Here is a 17,611-nt window from a genome sequence, read left to right as displayed (position 1 = left end):
TGAAGTTCTCTGATTTCAAAGTTATCAGGGTGATGGTTACGTCTTCCTATTGATAGCTAATGAGGACACGACGTGCCTGGTGATTCGGGGGGCGGGGGGCGGGGGATGCTGCCTGGGAGCTGCGAGCATGTGCCACACGGCTGCACAGACACTACAGACTCCACTGTAAAGTCCCACCTAGCTGGGACCCCATCATCCCAGCAAATCAGCCCAAAATTTTATGAGAAAGAAGCAAATGGCAGGGAAGCAGTGGTTCTCAAACTCTGCAATGTACTGGAACCACTTAGAGAATTTTATAAAACTGTGAAGGAGGGACCCAAGCATCAGTAATTTGTAAATCTCCCCATGTGAGTCTAATGTGCTGTCAAGTTTAAGAATAAGTGGCATCAGGCTGGGCACGGTGGCTCACACCTATAATCCTAGCACTCTGGGAGGCCAAAGTGGGAGGATTGCTTAGGGTCAGGAGTTCGAGATCAGCCTGAGGAAGAGCGAGACCTTGTCTCTACTAAAAATGGAAAAGAAAAAAAAAAAAAATAACCAGGTGTGGTGGTAAGAGCCCGTAGTCCCAGCTACTCGGGAGGCTGAGGCAGGAGGATGGCTTGAGCCTGGGCAAGAGCCCGCCGGGGGATTCGTGCACACACTGAACTTTGAGAAGGACAAGTTGTAACACTGAATATTACACCAGGGTTTAGAAGACAAAGCAGACACTGTTTGTCTACCCAGCATGCATTTTCTCTCTTCCTTCCTCACTTCTTACATAACCCAGTGTTCTCTGAGCAGCTTCATGCTTCAGGGAGGCGACTTCATCCACAGCCCCACCATGGTCCCAGTCCCCTGGCCACATCTGGTTTGGTTCTGGCCAATGAGACCAATAGATGTCCTGCTGGACAGTTTCTGGGAAACGTTGCCCATCCTTAAGCACACCCAAGAAGAATGGCCTCTCCTTCCCTTGGAAGTTTTCATATTGAGATGGGATCTGAGCAAATTCTGTAGGTGTCCTGAGACCTCAGGGGCAGCTAGGCTAGTCCTTGATAACACAGAGCCACTGACTGATAGAATCCTGGGTCCACCTCATTAGAGGATTTCTGATTCTGCAAGATTGGAAATGTGTTTATTGTTTAAGACCATGCGAGACAGGGTTTTCTATTACTTGTAGCCCAGCGTTTCTCAACCTTGACACTATTGACTCTCGGGGCTGGACAATTCTTTGTTATGGGGACTGTCCTGTGTCTTGTGCAGCATCCCCAGTCTCTACCCACTAGACACCAATAGCCTTTCCCACTTTACCAGTTGTGACAACTAAAAATGTCTCCAGACACTGCCAAATGTTCCCAAGGGGGCCAAATCTCCCCCAATTGAGAACTGCTGTTGCAGCCAAAGGCATCCTACAGAATGCAAAGACCTTTTATTCTGATCCCTGGAGGCCTTAGGAGGGTAGAAATCACTCCAGAGGTGTTTCAAAGATCAAAGTGAGATCAGGTGTGTGAGAAAAGCAAACACACACAAGGTGTTGCTAATCATTACCTGTCTTTGATGCCATTAGTGCATTGATAACAGTGTTCTAGTTTCCAGTTACTCTTCCAAGATCTAGCAGGCAAAGCTGTTTAACTTAACAGATGGTCAGCACGGATAGTGGATGGAATTTTCCCTCAGCAAAGTTTATGTGGCTCATGAGACTTCCAGGCTCATGAAATTCTAGACTCTTCCTCGCTCAGAAATTCTAGACTCTTAACCAGTCCAGCCCTGAGCTGGCCACCAATCCCAATTCATTGTCCCACAAAGCCACCAGCTCTGTGGAGTTCCCCTGTTAATGCTGGTTTGTGTACAACACCATGTTGTATTATGGCCTGGAGGAGAATAGGGAGGTGGGGACAAGAGCAGGGACAGGTTCTGTCACAGGGAGACATGGGTGCATTTGATCATTCATGTCATCAAGGGTTTACCATGTGCCAGACATAGTACGAGGCACTGGGGCTAGGCTTGGGTGGGGAGTGAAGGCTATTTGGAGACAGCTGCAGCCCTTGGGGGCCTCACAATCTACTGGGAAATGTATAGTGACCTTTGGGTTTCTCTTCTAACATGTCCCCAGATTAGGGTACGGGGTTGTCCCCCTTCCCCACCCCTGCAGCCCATGAGCTTTGAGGGCAACTGAACTCCCTTGCTGAACCCAGAGGTAGAACACATGTGTCCCACCACTGTTGTTTTAGGGGCTGGAATGTTATAATTTGGACCAGGAAAGTGGGCATCTAGGGAGAGACAGCTCTGTGTTCTTTTGAAGGAGGGGGTGTGGTTTGCAAAAGCAATACCGGCCCCTGCTACAGCCCACTTATTTCCACCAAGGAGTTCAGCTGAGGACAGAGCCGGTACAGAAAGGAAGGCTGAGTTGAGAGAGCTGCCAGGAAATCAAGCTGGAGCCTTGACCAAACCACACCTGATCTACCTCTGGACTTTCTGGTAGCATGTGCTAAATAAAACCTCCTGATTATATAAGCCGATTTAAACTGGATTCTCTGTTACTTGCATCATAAACTGTCCAAACTGAAACAGACTTTGGTACCAGGAAGGGGATGCTACAACGAACAAACCCTAAATGTGGATAGGCTAAGAAGAGATGTTGGGGCAGACAGTAGGAAGGTTGTCTGTATCCAACTAGAATGACAATGATCCTTGTTCGGCAAAACAGCCGTTTACACAGGGATACAGACCTTATGTTTATGGAGACCATGACATTTGGACATCTTCTAGAAAATATTCAGGATGTTGCCTACCTCTGGCAGTCTTCATTAAGGTCCTAGGAGACCCAACTTTAAGGGAAAGGTGGACCATTTGAAGGTGGAGAGGGCTGAAACCCAGCTTTGCTAAATGAGGTCCTTTCTGCCCGTGGCCTGCAATCTACAGTGACGGAAACTGACAAGCAAGCCCTGCCGGGTTGGAGGGGCTGATTTATCTGGCTAAAGTTAGAGCATAGGCAACAAGTGGCTGACTTAGCAAGAGAAAAGACTGGGGCCCTGGCAAAACCTTATCCCCAATTCCCAGGTCTCACCCACGCTTCTTCTTGTCTTGCCAAGCTTGGTAAAGGGGACTGTTGACCTATTGTGAAGATGCAGCTGGATTGAGCTGAGGGGCAGGGAACAAGTGTGGGGTGCCGCCCCACTTCAGAGATGAATGAAGATGCCTCTAATCTGAGGGGCAAGGCAGTGGGCAAGGCACAGAGGCCGGTCACCAGCTCAAGGATTCTGGCCAGAGAAGATCTCCAGCTCTTTTCCACCCATGGACTTGAATAGAAGAGACACATTACATTCAAAAGGGAGTTGCTGAGGAACATGGCCACTCTGGCCCGAGATTGCCCATCCCTCAGGACAATCCCTGAACTCGTACCCACAAGAAGTGGGTTGCTAAAACAGTGACTCTCCTAGGAAGGCATTGACCCTGTGCCCACTCACATGTTAACAAGGCAGAGGACAAGGGAGATACACCCAAACCCAAGAACTGGGGCACCATATTGCCTGCATCAGGCTCCTGCTGATCCCTTTTCTTCCCCACTGCTGTTGCAGGAGGTGGATCACATGTCTCCCATGCTGAGAGCCTTCCTCTTCGAGGAAGCCTTGCTTCACCACAAGGGGAAGGAGTCCTCGATGTGTGCTGTTGACCAATGGCGGTTGAATGTGTTTCCCATTCTCCTATTCTCCAAATGGAGATTCTCTTGCATATATCCTTGGCTGTTTTATTTCCAGCATCGCTGGCTACATGGATGGTGTGAACTTCAGAATCTAGTTCATTGGTTATCAGACCATGAGTAGCTATCTCCAGACATGATGGAGAGTATGCTGCATCTCCCAAAAAACATGACCTTGACTCTGGATCCAGGAACTGGATGAATCACAGGGTTTCTTTGGGGGATGGGGATGAGTCTATTTTAGCCAAGAATGGGTATTTCTAATGATTATGTGAGGGAAGAAGAGTGTATGGATGTGAGTACCCAAAGAGGTGAACCGTAGTGGGACATGAAGGTTATTGCTCTCGCACTCACCTCCCCTTCTCTGGATAGTAATCCTGAATTTGTTCAGGGAAACTATACCTGAACTCACAGCTTGTGTGGTTTAGAGAAAGCTAACTCCACTTCCAGATGGAGGACCAGGGCTTACTGCTGGTAAGCAGTGAGCTCAGGACTGAGCTCACACTGGTGATGCCGTGCAGACTGTGGGGCCTGGATGAGACATCTGCTTGGAACTTCTGAGAGTCCAGTTCTCTCGTTCTTCCTTATTTTGGGGTGGAGTTGTTAGGCCATACAAGTGCTGGATCAGCCATCTCACTGGCATCTCAGCGACCAAGACCAAAGCCAACACAAGGAGGGAAAGCAGGAAGAATCCCCTGAGAAGTGGAGCTGTGAGCCTAACTGCACCAGCTCCATGCTTCCCCTGGGCTTTGGAGCCATAGAATGTCTTCTTTACTATGAATGGAGCCATGTGGAAGAGTTGTCTGTTACTTGCAGCAATCAACGATTATAGAGTGTGATAGACACTAAAATAAAAGTATGACAAAAGTATTGAGTGATTAGGAGAGAAGGTAGGTTAATTAGCTTGGAGAAGCAATTTGTTGCTTTAAGTACTTAGGGTGGGAAACATTGAAAAGGAACCCACTGCAGTCCTTAATATGCTTAATGTTAAGAACTGCAGCGGGTTAAATAATGTTAACTTAGTGTTGACTTAATGTGATGTATTTGACCTGTCTGTGGCCATGATTACACTTGTCTCTGTCCCTCCAGGTGGGAATGGATGCGTCCAGGCCTTCTGTGCAGGGCCGTGCACCCGGCATTTAACAGTCCCTGGGAAATTCTGGGTGCTGGGGATTCTGCCGTCTGTTGCCCTCGTGCCTCGGTGGGCTGAGGGGGGTCCCCAGTGTCCACTCACGCTGTGAGCATCAGGCACCTGCTGATCCCTTTTCTTCCCCGCTGCTATTGCAGGAGGTGGATCACATGTCTCCCAGGCTGAGAGCCTTCCTCTCCGAACCCATCGGAGAAAAGGATGTCTGCTGGGTGGATGGGGTCAGCCATGAGCTTGCGATCAATTTGGTCACCAAAGGTTTCAACAAGGTAATTTGTTTTTTCTTACGTTTCCAACTACTCTTCCCAACCTCTCTTCCCCCAGTCCTGCCAGATGGCAGCTCCTGCCACGTGTCCCTGCGAAGGGCCATCAGAGAGCAAAGCTGCCACTTGGCAGGGTGCCACATGCTTCCGTGCTACTGACCCCACATGCTTGGGCAGCCTCAAGGGCCCGCAAACGATGGGCAAATAAAATCGCCTCGGCTAAGAGCAGCTGGGCTGGGCATGATTTGCTCGGTGTTCAGACACTCAGGGGTCGACAGAAGTGGGCCAGCCACCACAGTCTGGGCACGCTGTCAGGACGGATGATGTGGGCACACTCCCCACCCCCATGAAGGGACACATGGAGTCTTGCTTGCCCACATCTGGGCACCAGCCTGGCAATGGCAGGTGGAGAAACAGCAGCTGGGAGTCTACACTAGAGTGAGGAGATGCGAGTTATTCTACGATGTCATTCCCAAGGAGTGTCCTCAAGGATATCTGCACATTCTTTTCAGATAAGTAAATAACCTATTTTTATGGGGCTGTTTAAAAGCTGCTTAGAACCTCAGGAGAGAATGGGAGACAGTCTCAAAGAGCATCTGCAGGCAGTGGGCTCAGATACAGGAGGCTGGGAGCTCACGCCGAGCACTGCGCACCGGGTCAGGATGCAGACTGACTAGAGCCTTCAGCTTTCCAAGTGGGTCTACACCACCAGGCAGAAACACCCAAAGAGGCTGGCAACTGCTGCACGCATGGCTGGTGATAAGTTTGGTTTGCACCTGAATCTGAACTCCTGGACCTGTGGTTTTCTGACCGACTCGCTGTTCCGCACCAGTTGTTACCTCTTCTGAATGTCACCCCAATTGACCAGCCAATTTAATATCCAATAGGTGGCATTGTCAGGAACTGGAGCCCCATGATTGAGGTAGATGTGATTCTTTCCTCCCAGATAAAGAGGATAGGACTATTCCCTAGGGGAGATATTTTACTTTTTTTTTTTTTTTTTTTTTTTTGAGACAGAGTATCACTCTGTTGCCTGGGCTAGAGTGCTGTGGCATCAGCCTGGCTCATAGCAACCTCAAACTCCTGGGCTCAAGCGATCCTCCTGCCTCAGCCTCCCGAGTAGCTGGGACTACAGGCATGCACCACCATGCCCAGCTAGTTTTTTTCTATATATTTTTAGTTGGCCAATTAAGTTCTTTCTATTTTTAGTAGAGGCGGGGTCTCGCTCTTGTTCAGGCTGATTTTGAACTCTTGACCTGGAGCGATCCTCCCACCTCAGTCTCCTAGAGTGCTAGGATTACAGGTGTGAGCCAACATGTCTGGCCACGGGGCGACATTTTAAATTAAAAATTCTTTTTAAAAATAAATGGTTGTTCCTTTTACTTTTCTATTGTTATGGTGTATATATAGGGGAATGTGCGTTGATACGAAGGGTTCGCCTCAATGAGTTTTACACATGTACATCCATGTACCCATCACCCAGATCCTACCATCGGACACCTCTCACATTCCAGGTGGTTCCCTTGTGCCTCTTCCTGGGCAGTGCCATCCCCCGTCCCCAGAGGTAACCACTGAGATTCTGACATCGAACACTATTGATTTAATGTTTCCATAATTGAGGGGGTTTGTTGTTGTTAACTATGCTCATCATTTAAAAAATATTTTTATTAAGGTACAATTTACATACAGTAAATTTCACCTGTTTTAGCACACAGTTGTACAAATTTTGACAAATGCATACAGTCCTATAGCACTACCACAATCAAGACGTAGAATAATCTTATTTCTGCAAAATATTCATTTCCTTGTGTTTCTTAAAATTCACTGTCCTTAGTCCCTGGCAACCACTGATTTATTTTCTGTCCTTGTAGCTTTGCCTTTTCCATCTTAACTCGTGTGTGTGTGTTTTCAGGAGTATAGATGGGAAGATAGGCAGGTTTAAGACAAAAGAATGAATAATGGAAAAATTTCAGGCTTCTGAGAACTTTCGTATATAGAGTCAGGCTGCAGGGATGGTTTGCCCATGTGCAGCCCAGTCCTTGGAGACGTGTCCCTCTTGTGCTCATGACCTTCTGGCCAGGGTAGTGAGTGGCGCTCACTCTAGACCCTTCATATTCCTAGAGCCACCGATTCCTGGCACCGATATTGGTGATGTCTCCGTGATACTTTACTTTGGCCCTCCCCTACCTGGGATTGAGATCAAGGTCTCTATGTCCACTTTACAGATGAGGAGACAGAGGTTCCGAGGAGTTACTGCCTTGATTGAGGTCCGGGGTGAGGATGAGGATGGCCGTGGATTGTACCGTCACAAACTACACAAGCAGATCTGGGGCCGGGTGGCTACACCAGGCAAGGAAGGGTCTTATAATGACATGTGGTGGTGAGACCCTGTATGAGGGTCTGGGGCCTGGCTGGGCCTGTAGGAGGATCCAGGAGGACACCTAGCTGTGGCCCCTAGAAGATGAGCAAGTGCTCTGGGGAGGATGGGTCACGGGCAGGGCCAGCAATCAGAGTGTCTGGGGCAGGCAAATCCCGGCAGGGTCGAGTTCTCGTACTGAGTGGATCAAAATGCAAGTTCTTGTATATCTATGCCTTGCCTGTGGGGGACCCAATCCTGGTAGGGGGACAGGGGAGGGGGACACCTTTTTGGGCCTCACACTATCCTCTGTCTTTGCTGCTTTCTGCTGAGGGGTACCTGGCACCATGCCCTGCCTCAGTCTCTTCTCTATGAGCAAACACCGCGTCACGTCCCACCCTTGCATCGGGACAACTTTCTCAGCCTTATCCCTTGGGCACCGGCTGTCGTGGCTTTTTCTGCACCCTCTCTGGCACCCACTGGGACTGACCTATGCACCACCCTCAGACCTGCTTGCCTGGGCTCCTCTCCCAGCCATCGGCTCTCTCCAGAGACAGCAAGACGCTGGGTGCGCGGGGGAAATGAGGCACCAGCTCCCTGCCCTGGGGCACCCCCTCTGATTTATCCAGGTGACCTATCACCTCTGGGGGGAGGTGCTGAATGAAGGCCAGGAATAAAGCATCTTCTCAAGCTCTCACCAGCCCCTGTATCTAGTACCTTCTCCTCCATTCCTACCCTCGTACAGGTCTTTCATCTTTTCTTGAACAGACGTCATGGGCACTGGGAGCGGACTGCGCTTCCCTCCTTCCCCATTCTCCCCAGAGCTTTGGCCTGCGGCAGACACGAATGGGTCTCCAGCTCCCAGTTTAAGTCATGACTTTCAAAACTATTGATTCTGCTATGAATCCATTCAAGTCTCTTTAAGAGCACAAAAGCCAAAGGCAAGATGGCATTGTCTCTGGGTTAGTTTGTGTCTGCTCTTCCCTGGGGCAATCGGCTTAGGCCTGAGGATCCAGATTCGGCGCTGGCCAGTGGCCACTTGTCTGAACCAAGACGTGCTAGAAATGTGAAAACACACTGAAATGTCAAAGCCTTAGTCCCCTCCCAGGAGTGGAAAGTATCTCATTCCTAATTATTTTATCAATTACATGTTCAAATGATAATATTTTTGAAATATGAGAGAAAATAAAATCTGTTATTAAAATTAATTTCACCTGTTTCCTTTTTCCCTTTTACTGTGGCTACTAGAAAACTTAAAAGTACATATGTGGCTGCCACCCCTTATATTTATACTGGACAGCGCTGGTCTAGATTTAATGGCCAAAAGGCTGCAAGGGGGAAAGGAACTCTGGAAATGGGGAAAGCCACCGTGCCCATGATGTTGAGTCTTGCCATACCAGCTCTAGCTCTGCCTTATGTTCTCTGTCCGTCCCCATGCTGGAGCCAGACTGTCCGCGACCCACACACAGACGGGGGTCCCTCTTCTGCCAACCTGGTCGCCTCCAAGGCCCCACGCACAGCCCCCCTCCTTCCTTCTGCCACTCTGCTTTGCTGAGCATTTTGAATTTTCAGCGGGAGCCCTTGCTGTGATGTCTGACAAAAGGTCAACTCTAGTTTTTCCATACAAGGCCCGAGAGAGCCCACACTCCTGGTGTTAGAGTCCCAGCTCACCTGCGGTGTTCTCCCTGATCTCCTCAGAGGCAGAGGATGGCTCTGTGTACTCCTCTTCTCCCTGGGAAAACCCTGCCTGGGTCTGTGAATGATTTCCAGACGTCCAGTAAACGCAGAGTGCCCTGTGGGGTGGGTGAGCTTCTGTGTGATAAATCCAGGGTTCTCCAACGTCACGAAAGTAAGTTTAGCATTGCAGAGAATCTGGTTTGGTTCATCGACACTGTCGAGCCATATCCTTGAGCTTAAATCTTCCTCCTAAGTGAAACTTGGATGATCAGAGTAAGTGTTCTGGGTACCACCCGCTCCCCAAGTCTCTCCTAACAGGAGTAGCACGTGGTGTTGGCTTCACGTTGGGCACTCCTATGCATTACACATATGTATCTCATTTACTTGTCAAAAAATCCTACAAGGTACGCCATTTCATTTCCATTTTACTGACAGGGAGACCGAGGCACAGAGAGATGGGGTGTGACTTGCTCAAGGTCACACGAAGTGACAGAGACAAGACTTGAATCTGGGCAGATAGGCTGCAGGTCTGGACGCTACGCCATTGTGCTAGTTGTACCCTCCCCCCAAAACCGAAGTGATGAGGAAGATTCTTCTCTAAGTCTCCCTTCCCTTGTTTACCTGCAAGGCTCTGCTGTCTCTTGCACCTGTCTGCCTGTGGCTGCCCAAACCCTCATCTCTGGACTCTCCGGACTCCAGAGGCATCTCCTCTCCTCCCAAAGTCGCTTTGTTGCACTTGGTGGAGAGGCACAAAAGCTGAGCTCAGGACCAGAAGGCGGAGATGTGGTCGCCCCCTGCCTCCCTCATGTCCCCTGGTCCCTGAAGCAGAGCCACTAAGGCCCCAGTTCCTGGCTGTCCACTCTGCTGGGTGGATGATGAGGCACTGGCCTCCACTGCCTGTCATCTGGACTATGCAAGGAGCCAGTCACATAAGTTCGGGGATTTTCGGCCTAGGGTTGCCAGATTAAATGCAAGAGGTCCAGTTAAATTTGAATTTCAGATACATAATTTTTTAATATAGGTGTGTGCCAGGGAGACAGGGAGGAGAAAGAAGAAAGGGCACGACCTGCACTGGACGGAGTGTCTCCACGGAAGACACAGAGCTCTGAACCGGAAGTGACTGAGAGATACTGGGTTTGCAAGGTTGCCATTGGCCATCAGAGGACACGAAGATGTAAGAGCCAACAAGTGGGGACAGAGAACCAGAGAAAGCTGTGTCATTGCTTCCTGGAGTCTTGTGGCCATGGGAGGGACATTCAGTGTAGGTGCCAAGGAGCAGGGGACTTAGGCAGAGGAAGTGCAAACAGCCTGAGAACGAGAGAGGCTGGGACAACTTGTCTCTGTTTGACAAGGCCAGGTGTCAGTGAGAGGACTGAAGGTTTCGGGGACTGTGGACTGGGGCCAGCTACCTACTTTGCAGGGCCCAGTGCGAAATGAAAATGTGAGGCCTCTCGTTTAGATTTACTAAGAATTTCAAGATGGCAGGAGCAGAGCATTAAATCAAGTTGAGGGCTCTGCTGAGTGCCAGGCCCTGTGTGACAACATGTGTCACATGCACGGGAACCCGAGCCTGATGCAGATGCAAATCACTGCCGTTTAGCAAGGAATGGACACAGCAAACTGGAGGGTGTTTCCTCCTCTGCTTGGGGCAAAGCCCTGGGTGAGCTTGGCCATTTGCACTTGGAGTTGAGGGTAATTCGGCCCTTGAGGCCCCCTCTTGCTGGCTTGGGGAGGAACGTGCCAGCTTGGCTTGGCGGTGGCCACTGTCCAGGGCTGTGGGAGGCTAGGGACATCTGTTCGGAGCTTCTGTGTTTCTACGTCACCCTCACTGCAGCTGGGTTTTGCGAAGCTTCAGTCCAACGAGGGAGAGGGGCAGTCTCTCTTCTCCTTGGTTGGGGGCTTGTTTCCTGGAGCCCATGGAGAAACCAAGCAGGCATCTGGCAGGGCCACGACGGGAGCTCACGACTCTGGCTTCCCGGGGCAGCAAGGCGAGGTCCTCAGGGATGAAGCGAGGAGGCTGGCCAACTTCCCTCCCACCCACTGGAAGGTGCCAGGGGGAGACCAGAGGGAAAGCCGAGGAGGGAGCATCAGGTTGCATCTTGGCCCTGGAGCCTGAAAGACGAGGCCCTTCTCCCGGCAGCATTCCTGGAAAGTTAGCTCGGATCCTGCGTGCCACACATTCCCGGCGTCCTGGCTGCCGAACCCGGTGGGGACGTGGAGGCTCCCATTACCAGCCAGCTGACGCAGCGGTGCCGCCTCGGACATGGGCAGAGGACGGGTGGGACGTGCAAGAACTGTGCAGAGGAAAACACGAGTCTTGACCTCTCTGTTCTTAGTGACTCCACCTGGGGAATTGGGGGCAGGGCACACATGGGTATCACGTGGACTAAAGCGTGTGTGTGTGTGTGTGTGTGTGTGTGTGTGTGTGTGTGTGTGTGTTGGGGGGGTGTCTCCAAGAGCACCTGCACCCCCCCAAAAAAAAACTGTCCTCAGAAGTGCTACTTACCATTAATTATCATTAATGTTTCTCTCCTTGGACAGAGCTCCATGTAAGCCACTTACTATTAATTATTATTATTATTATTATTATCAGTAATGTTCTCTCTCTCTGGACAAAGCTCTCTGTCTCTTGTTTCTGCTGTATTCACCATGGCACCGCTTGCACCTACAGCAGCTGGCTCACTTAACCCTTAATAAATGTTAATTTTGTAAAACATTGATTTAAAAACATCTCAGTAAAATCCACCACTGAAAACGAGAGCATGCTGTAAAAGTAAAATGAGATCGTGCTAAGCAACTACATTGCTTTTTTACAAAGATGATTAAAGTAGCAGTTCAAAAATCACCAAGAAATCCTGGCTTTTTTCTCTTTTCAACAACTGGATCATGGCTAAAAATAAACACCTCGAATTCCAATGCTTGAATACATTTTATGACCGGGATTCAGCTTTTATTTGATTTCTCTTTCTAAAAAATATGTTCCCTTTGGTTAAGATGAAGTTTGCTTTCTTTTACATAACTGAAAGTAAACAGACACCAGTGGGTTTTCCTGGCCAAGGCCCAGAACCCAGAGGTGTGGGTGGACGCTGGTTCTCGTGCCTTCCGGGCTGGAGAGGCCCCAAACCAGCCCCGGGAGACGGACATCTAAAGTGACCCGAAATCTGCAGCTTCTGCCATTTAGTGGCTTGGCCAATTTAAGGCCACATGATCTTGGGAAGTCCCTTTCTCTGCGTAGTTCTTGCTCCTTATCCATATGGTGTGATAAAATTGTAAAAGATCAATGAAAAGCTGTGGGGGCAAGTCATTAGAAAAAGAGAGAATGCCATAGAAACATGAATCATGGTGCACTTAGTGTTTATCTCGCGTGTGTGTGCTTCACCCACAGAGACTCAGGACAGGAGAGATAGGCGAGGTTTAGCATGTTTTAAACCTTCTAAGCTCCTCCCACAGGGCTGCAGCTCCCAGCACAAAAGAGGAATCTGCATTTTTCAAATGCTTTCCCATTTCATTCACGTAATTTAATTTGCAGGGCAGGTCACAGGATGTGCCTTAGGAAGGTGCAGAAACTGAGATGCAGGTTCTCACTTCGGGTTATGGGAGCGTGCCTGAGATCACACAGGTGGTTTGCAAAAACAAATCGATGCCAAGATGCTATTCATCTGCCAGCCCCATGTGCAGTGCTTTTTAACCGAGAGAGACTGTGGCCCCGAGGGGACATGTGGCAGTGTTTGGAGATCTTATGATTGGTACTGTTTGGGGGTGGATAGAGAGGGAGCTACTGGCATCTAGTGGGTAGAGACCAGAGACGCTGCTAAACATCCTACAATGCACAGGACAGCCCCCACAACACAGAATTATCCAAAATGTCAACAACATCGAGATTTAGAAACCCTGTGCTATAGCAATTGCGAAAGTAGTGGGGAGGGGAGCGTCTCTTACTCCGTGTTGTGTGTGTTTTAAAGAGAGCGATACTACATCAGAGGCTGAAGGGAGTCTCAGAAGCATGCTAGTCCCCCACTACTCAGAATGTTGTCCCTGGACCAGCATCAGCTGGAAATATGTTTAAAATGCAGGACTCTCAAGCCTCAGCCCAGACTCAGACTTTCTGAGTCAGAACCTGCATTTGAACAAGAACCCAGGTGATTCATATGCTCATTACAGTTCGAGGAGGATGGGGTTTGGTTTATTCCAGGCTGGACAGCCCCCAAACCACCCTGGGATATGGGCATTTGACTCGGCCTTACGTTTCACCAGGAGCCTGTCCCCGAATCTTCACAGCCCAAGTCAGGGCTTCAGGGGCTGACCGTCTCCCTGGAATGTGACCTAGACCCTGTTCCTTTGATTTTCACACGAGTCCTGGTGGTTGGGGGAGGAGGAGCACATCTGAGCCGGTCTATTGTAATCTTTCCCATTTCCCTCCTTGCCTTGTCCCCTCCCCAGGCCTACATCCTGTTGGGACAATTCCTTCTGATGCACAAGAACCAAGTGGAGTTTCAGAAGTGGCTCATTTGTTGTTGTGGTGCCACCGAGTGTGAGGCCCAGCAGAGTTCCAACTGTCTCAAGGAGTGGTGCGCTTGCTTCCTGTAGACACAAGCCCAAGGCCAGCCAGACGGGCCACTGGATGCAAAGCTGCTCAGCTGTGCCCACCCAGGATCAGCCAGCCCTCAGCTGACTCACAGATGTGTGAGTGAGAATAAAGGATTGCTATTTAAAGCCACCGACGTTTGGGACAGTTTGCCACGTAGCAGTATCTAACTGATACATTCTTTGTAGTCGAAAATGTCCTCACCCTGCCAAGGTGTGCTGCATCAACGTGCAACCTGACTTTAGATGCAAAAGCTGCCCAGGGTGGGTGGAGGAACATTGCTTCCAGGGCCAGCCAGGTGCAGGTGAGTGCCAGCCCTGCCAATCACCATCGCATCCCGGGTGAGCTGCTTTAACCTCACCAAGCCTTGGTTTCATCATCTGTAAATGGGGCAAGATGGTAATAACCCTGCCTTGCAGGATGGATCAATGAAAGCAGTAAAGGACGTGGTGTAGGCAGAACATGATAAAGGGCCACTGCTGTCTCCTCTCCTGGAGTTCTCTTTCCAGTGCCAGCCTCCTGGGCACTTGGGAGAGAACTCACAGCTGTGAATTGGAAGGGAACTTAGATACCAGCATGTCCAATCTAGTCCAATTCTGCCCCAGCATATAAGTACTGGACACTGTATAACTGTTAGTATATATTCTTTAATGGCTAGGTAAGAAAGGACAGCAGATGCAAATCAAATTATTTCAGATTCTGGCTATGATCTTATAGGGTCACATTAGCCCATGGGTCCCCAAAGGTGTTTTAACGGACACACAAGAAGACTGGGCTGGCGCGTATTATATATCCTCAGCCCTGTCTTCTACTTGGCAGGGAGGTTGTTTTGATCATTTGGGACAGGGTTGGTGCCTGAGAACCCTTATCTCTTGTCATGGATTTTACCAGCATCTTAAACAAGAGCCGAAATGTCTGTAAGGAAGAGGGCTTGGCCCCCCTCCTGCTGGCCTGACAACTGTTTGGGGGTGTCCGTGAATCAGTGACTGGTTTTGATTAGGATTTGCGGAGTGTCTAGGCTGTAAGCCTGGTCAGGTGCTGTGGGAGGGGCAGGAGAAATATGTACGAGCGTCTCCAGCTCACTGGGGGCTCACGCCTTAAGGGGTGATCAGGAGAAGGCCACCCACACAGCAAAGGTGCCGACAGGTCTGTCTGTCTTGGGGCTCTCCTGGAAGCAGACCTGGAGAACAGGAGTCTGAGTGAAAATGGCTTATTCGGGAGGTGCTCCCAGGAAATGCAGCTAGGAGAGTGGGGCTTGTGGCAGGGAGGGAAGACAGACAATTAAGGTGTGCTGTCACCTCTCATCACTGCGGCAACCGGCACTCAGTCCTGCCGGGCCATTCTGGGAGCCAGGGTAGAGCAAGCATTTATCTATTTATTTATTTTATTATTTTTTTTTCATTTCAGCATATTACGGGGCCACAAATGTTTAGGTTACATATATTGCCTTTGCCCCACCTGAGTCAGAGCTTCCAGCGTGTAGTCTAGAACAAGCATTTAAAGTTACACCACACTGGGCTAGCTAAATGCCACTCCTATCAGTTGTTTGTGGAGGGCTGCTCCCACGGGAAGTTAATTCCTCAGCTCCCAGCCTGGGGAAAAGGAACCTCAGTGGGAAAGTGGCTCGGGCTAAGAAATGCAGGCCCTGGCAGCTGGAAGTGGGCTGTGGGCCGGCCCCTTCCCTGATGGGGCCAGGGCAGGCAGAGGAGGCGACACTCCCAGCTCCTGCCACAGGTGGGTGTTGGAGTGGGACAGGCCCGGCTTTGAAGACAGAATCCGCCCCTTGCCACCAGTTGTAAGGCCTTTGGAGAGCCACCCTCGCAGCCCAGCTGCCCAGCTGTGGAATGGTGACAATACTATCTACCCAAGGGTTAGGAAGATTAAAATCCTTGCACCTGGTAACAGCTTCGTGTGTGGTAGCTGTAAAAACCTGCCTAGTAGCATGTGCAGCACGACTATTCCCAATAGCCAATGTGGAATCGGCCTCAGTGCCCACCAGTGGACAAAAGGATAAAGACAATGTGCTGTAGATACATCCTGGAATAGTATTCAGCCATAAAAAGTGTGGAATCCTGTCGTTGGTAGCAACATGGATGAAACTGGAGGTTATTATGTTAAGGGAAATAAGCCAGGCACAGAAAGATAAATACTACCTGTTCTCACTCACATGTGGAAGCTAAAAAGTGCATCTCATGGAAGTAGAGGGTGGAATGGTGGCTACCAGAATCACAGAAGGGAATCGGGGAGGGAGGGAGGACGAGAGGTTGATTAATGGGAAAACAATAACAAAAACCAAAAGGAATAAGACCTAGTGTTCAATAAATGAGTAGAGTGATTATAGTAAAAATAATCTATTAGACAGTTCAAAATAGCTAGTAGAAAATAATTTGAATATCTTCAGCATAAAGAAAAGACAAATGTTTAAGGTGATAGATATTCCAGCTATCCTGATTTGATTATTACACGTTATATGAATGTATTTAAATATCACATGTACTCCCCAAATATGTATATACATTATGTATATATCAATAAAAAACATCTTTAAAAATGTGCAATGCTGATTGTGTATTGTTATTCAAAGAAGGGAGAGGTTGGTGTGAACCAGAGTGGCGGGGCAGGCTCCTAGTTGGAGGTGACACTTGAGCTTGCTGTTAGAAGTGGAGGCCAGGCTTGAAGGGGCTGAGGACAGAGACAGGGAGGGGAGATTTGGAGGGGAGGGGGTATGTGGGGGAGGGGGAGACTAACCCCACCGGCCTAGGGAGAGTGAGTTGGGGGACTCTGTAGGGACAAGTAAGGGGTAGGGCTGGATTCTGTGGAGCCAAGGGGCTTCCTTCTGTCACCCCCAGTCAGAAACTGAGTGTGAGCTGGTAGCTGGCCCAGTTTGAGAAGCCAGTCACGGCAGGGTGGCTATCCCAAGGAGAGGTTAGTGCCCTGCAATTGTCAGTGGGGACAGTTCTGATCACCTGTGCTGATAACTCAGAAGGTGGCAGCTCTGCTCCCTGTGCCTGAAAAAGATCCTGTAGTAACCGAACCTAAAAATACCCACAGTCCTTCAGCTCCTCCAGCCAAGAAGTGGAATCTAACACACTCCCTGTTATGGAACCTGAACTAACCTTGCAACTTGCTTTGGCCAAAAGAATATGGCAGGGGTGACGCTGTGACAGTTGCGAGCCTAGGCTTCTGTGACACCATGCGAACAAGCCTGGGCCAACCGCCGGAGGAAGAGAGACAGGTGGCCCAGTTGTCTTCACTGCCTCAGCCAGCAGTTACCCAACCTCCAGATATGTGAGCCAGGCTGTTCTGGACCAGCCAACTCATCAGCTGAGCTCAGATCCATGGGAGACTCCAGCTGAGGTCAGCCATGCCTTGCCCTGACTGGAAAAACCACCAACTAACCAATGCACTCATAGATAAATCAATGTTTTAAGACACTACATTTTGGGGGCTTGGTTGTTACGCAGCTACAGCTAACTGGTACAGTTCCCACCTGAGATCTCAGACTGTGGAGGATCTCCGGGTGTAAAATGGGAACCTCCTACTTTATTTTTTAGAGAGTGCCCTGAGTGCCATCTAGATATGTGGTGACAATGAGAGGGATCGCCACAGCTCCTACGCAAAAACCAAGCAGGTGTCGTGGAGCTGGAGTTTGGAGAACAATGGAAGCTAAACTCTGAACAGAGTCGTTTTCAAAAAACTCTGAGGGAAGGGGGTAAGACAGGACAGTGACCAAGCTTCAGAGGGTGGGGCAGGAGTCTTCAATGACGTGAGCAGCTATGGGCAGCTTGGGGTGATTTATTCCTAGAAACCTCTGAAAGAAAGCTGAGTCATGGAGATAAACCTTTTAGCAAGTGTGTCTGGAAATATATATAATTTTTTTTTAATTTCAGAACACTAGTGGGGTACA

The 17,611-nt window shown here is 49.5% G+C and overlaps 1 protein-coding gene across 1 annotated transcript in view; it reads left to right on the top strand.

Annotated features, from left to right (window-relative positions):
- Nucleotides 1-13,836, top strand: part of BANF2 (BANF family member 2) — a 28,948-nt gene extending 15,112 nt beyond the window's left edge. Inside the window, exons 2-3 of the mRNA XM_012759535.3 lie at nucleotides 4,964-5,092; nucleotides 13,560-13,836. Of these exons, the coding sequence (XP_012614989.1) occupies nucleotides 4,964-5,092; nucleotides 13,560-13,706 (276 nt within the window). The 3' untranslated portion in view covers nucleotides 13,707-13,836. The remainder of the gene's footprint in view (nucleotides 1-4,963; nucleotides 5,093-13,559) is intronic.
- Nucleotides 13,837-17,611: the final 3,775 nt, after the last annotated feature.

This window comes from Microcebus murinus, chromosome 16 (genome assembly GCF_040939455.1).
Source record: "Microcebus murinus isolate Inina chromosome 16, M.murinus_Inina_mat1.0, whole genome shotgun sequence".
Lineage (NCBI taxonomy): Eukaryota > Metazoa > Chordata > Mammalia > Primates > Cheirogaleidae > Microcebus > Microcebus murinus.
The sequence above is the reverse complement of the archived record's forward strand: the minus strand, read 5'-3'. Positions and strand labels throughout refer to the sequence as shown.